The sequence below is a fragment of the Polyodon spathula genome, chromosome 18 (genome assembly GCF_017654505.1).
Source record: "Polyodon spathula isolate WHYD16114869_AA chromosome 18, ASM1765450v1, whole genome shotgun sequence".
Classification (NCBI taxonomy): Eukaryota; Metazoa; Chordata; class Actinopteri; order Acipenseriformes; family Polyodontidae; genus Polyodon; species Polyodon spathula.
Window position 1 is genome coordinate 2,075,464 of NC_054551.1, and position 3,746 is coordinate 2,079,209.

At 41.6% G+C, this 3,746-nt stretch overlaps 1 protein-coding gene across 3 annotated transcripts; it reads right to left on the reverse strand.

Moving 5' to 3' along the window:
• Nucleotides 1-3,038, reverse strand: LOC121330639 (cyclic AMP-dependent transcription factor ATF-5-like). 3 transcript variants are annotated; one of them, XM_041277293.1, is made up of 3 exons: nucleotides 2,924-3,038; nucleotides 1,506-1,766; nucleotides 1-1,119 (listed from the first exon to the last, which is right to left on the reverse strand). In XM_041277293.1, exons 2-3 carry the CDS (start codon nucleotides 1,705-1,707, stop codon nucleotides 347-349), a joined length of 975 nt encoding a protein of 324 aa, XP_041133227.1. In that variant the 5' UTR covers nucleotides 1,708-1,766; nucleotides 2,924-3,038; the 3' UTR covers nucleotides 1-346. The 3 variants fall into 3 exon arrangements, with proteins under 3 accessions (XP_041133227.1, XP_041133225.1, XP_041133226.1); XM_041277291.1 differs by having other exon boundaries at nucleotides 1,506-1,805; XM_041277292.1 differs by lacking the exon at nucleotides 2,924-3,038 and having other exon boundaries at nucleotides 1,506-2,743.
• Nucleotides 3,039-3,746: the final 708 nt, after the last annotated feature.

Below are 3,746 nucleotides of genomic sequence, written 5' to 3' on the forward strand. Positions count from 1 at the left end.
CTGCTCTGCACTAGAGAAGCCAGGAGATGAAGGATCACATTCTGGAATGGGGAAACCAAGTTCGATATGGCAACCATGTCTTTATTAATTGCATACACATTTAAAACTTGCGTTCACGTCCAATATCACAGGACTGTGTCATACCTACAATCACATTATAGTTTTCAATGAAATGAGTAACAAACTGACGCCAATGACAGCTTTCGCCACAACAAGAGACAGTCCTTTTTAAGTTCTATGCTCAACGACAACGGTCAGTAATACAATCAGCACAGGTTTCAGGCAATATTAAAAAGCAGCCACAGTTTCACTAATCAGTGTTTTTTGCAGCTTAAGAAAAAGCCTTTCAATGAGGCACTTTCTGAAGCCCCATCTGGTTTGCAGGAGCAGACGCCCCCACACTAGTCCTTGTTTGCTGTATCTCCTCCAGCAACTCTTTCAGACACTGGATCTCACTTTCTATCGATTCCGCCCTCTCTCTCAGCTCCCGATTCCTGCACTCCAGCTCATAACACTCACTTTCCATCAAGCTTCTCTCGGCTCTCTTCTTCTGCCTGTACCGCGTCGCTGCCTTTTTATTCTGTTCCTTCTTCTTAAACTTGCTGCCCAGGGAAGAAGAGGGGGCGGAAGAGCAGGCAACCGTCTGAAACCTCAGCAAGCTCCCCCCCCTCTTAGGGGAGTGGGGGGAGGGTTCTACTGCTAGAACACACGAGCCCTGGTCTCTTATAGGCACCAGCAAACCGTCAATTACAAATAAAGAATTGCACCGAATCTCCTTGATTTCCACTGTATCAGGCAGTTGGCTGCCTGTTAGCTCTGCAGTGTCATTGGGATAATTAATCACAGGGGTGCTGCCTGCTGTCGCCGCGGGCACATGAGGGGGTAGAGGTGGGGCATAGGGAGCCACCTGAACGGTTGTGGAGGGCAAGCTCAGACATGTCGGCTCGGCTTCTGGTTCGATGAGGGCCCGGGGAGCAGCGGGAGGAGGAGGAGGAGGGAGTTTCGAGGTTCTCTCCACAGCATGCATCAGAGCCGGAGAGAACACTGGAGTGTCCTCTATGAGGGAGTCCAGGAGGTGAATGTCCATATCTTCTCCCATCCAGTCCACTTCGGACATACCTGCAATATCATCATCATCACTGTATGAAAGCAGCGTACAGTAACTTGCTACTTTTCTGGATTTTTTTTTTTTTTTTTTTTTTTTTTAATGGATTTGCTGATTCACGTTTTGTAAAGATTTGAGTTACGATATCGCCGCGTCGGTTCAATTCACCGAAACTTTGATTTAATTTGTTCACGTTTTAATCTTGATGTTGCACAAAAGTTACAGATATTTTGCCTGTATTTTAGGGGACAAAAATAACATTTAAAATATCAGAAAATATGACACAAATTTGGCATAACTTTTTTTCATTTTATCTCATGCAGTGTGCACGACTAGTACTACTGTAAATGTCTCCCTGTCTCCAGGACTCCCCAGCACGTCTGAATCTCATGCGACTTACAGGTGTTGTGGGAGTGGAGCAGGCTGTGCTCTGGCAGTGTGAAGCCCCCTCCCTCCTCCTCCTCCTCCTCCTCCTTCAGCACAGACAGCAGGGAGAGGGGCCCGGCCCCTGCCACCCCCGATCCCAGGAGCTCCGGCTCAGCGGTCAGGGAAACAAGTTCTGGATACAGGCTCTCCATCCTCAACGAATCAGCCGGGTCCATCCCTGCTGCAAACGTGGTCGTGCAAAAACACAAGAGCTCTGCTTCTCTGATCCTTCAGGCTGTGTATTACAGAACACACAGCGAGTTCATCTTGAAACCTGGAACAAATTAAAAAAAAAAAAAAGGGAACCTCACACACTCACAGCGTTCTCTTAACTAGAATTCCACATGTAGGGCATCATGGCTAATTTTTGCAGTTCAGAACAAGCACTACATGTTTTAACAGAGCTAGATCATGTCTGAAGAAGCATGGCTCGGCATCCCTGTGGTAGTCTTGAAAGTCAGGAGATGAAGAGCAGCTGTTAAGGAATATTGTTTCCACGCTGGGGAATCTGCACTTGTTGCTACCCTGCCTAGACACACAGCAGCAAAGCACTCCAGGGCATGTCTGTTATAGTTCACTTTCCTTTGTGGTAATCTGTTCTATCTTGGGTCCCTGTGTTTTTACCCCCTTAAGAGATCCACTCTTATCTCAATTTGTTTTTTGAGAGGTGTAAAAAAAAAACTCACTACCAGGACACAAAATCACAAAAAAACTACTTCTATTTAGTTAGAAAAATTATATAAAAAGGTATGCCATGTGGGATAGCATGTTATAGACATTTTCTATTAATTTTTTTTTTTTTTTAATTCTTCACTGCCATATGCACATGTTTAATAGAAATATGACATCATACTTGGGTTAAGGGATTATTTCCTGTATATAACAGTTGAAAAGTCGGGTCCCATTGTAAGATGCTTGCATTGAGGATTTTGCATGTGAAAAGTGCCAACACCTATATTTCAATATGCTGTGCAATGCCACCTACAGCAGCATGGGAGCACAGCTGTTAGTACCACACACACACACACACACACACACACACATGAGACTCAAAGAGCACAGCACAAGAAGCAGACCTTAGACCACTAGAATCAGATTGATTTTCAGATTCCCACATTATTAATACTCCATTACAAGGGTCAATCAAAAACAGGCAAAAATAATCCAGAATAAACTCACTTTGATGTGATCCTGTAAACTTTACTGTAAATAGTATCATATATATATATATATATATATATATATATATATATATATATATATATATATATATATATATATATATATATAATCTCACCTGAACTCGTCCAGAACCACATACAGATGTAGAGACATATATTCCTACTTCATGGTTACAATGATTCACTTGGATTAATGATTGAGAATACTTACTCCATATTTGCTCTCTGCAGTGGACTGCTGTAGCAGCAATCGCTGGTGTTTCTAAATAAGAGAGTCCATGGCACTTTCCAGCAACGAGGCTAGGCCCAAGGACACTGAATGGATCAAGTGTCTGTTCCGTGCCTTAAATACTCACACACACTGGAGAGGACTGGCATCCCAACCGACCAATCATAGCAGCAGACTTCAGCCACAGAGCCAATCAGAGCAATAAGAGCTTTTAACTACACTGCAGTTGCATAGTTGAGACAGTGTGTACCAAGCAATTAAATCAGACTTCCAGTCTCATTCTCAAACAAGTGATAAGACAGACACACACACACACACACAATGATGAATGATGCAATATAAACGTAAAGGACTTTTAAATACTTTACTTATTAGCAAAAACAAAAACAAAGGCTTTGAATATTGATTTCTGATTTGAGCATTTTAAGATACAACTGTTAACAATAGCATCTTAGACATGTATCACCTATTTAAACGTGTTAAGGTTTTATTTGAAGGACATGCAACAAATACAGAAAAAACTTGGAGGACTGTTTGAAAGAATGACTTAAGGACTGTTTGAGAAAAAGGTTATAGGCTTAAACTCAGGTTTCAAAATAAGTTATACAAGTAACATAAGAAAATATTAAAATAAATATAAAAAAAATAAAAAATATAAACATTCCTTAAATCGGTTTTGTGGATATTGCCATATGCATTTAGAACATGTAATATAAACTCAATTGACAGAATGCTGACATCACATCCTTAGGCCTTCTGAAAACTGGTATCCTCTTAAGCAAAACAAACACAAACCACACACATG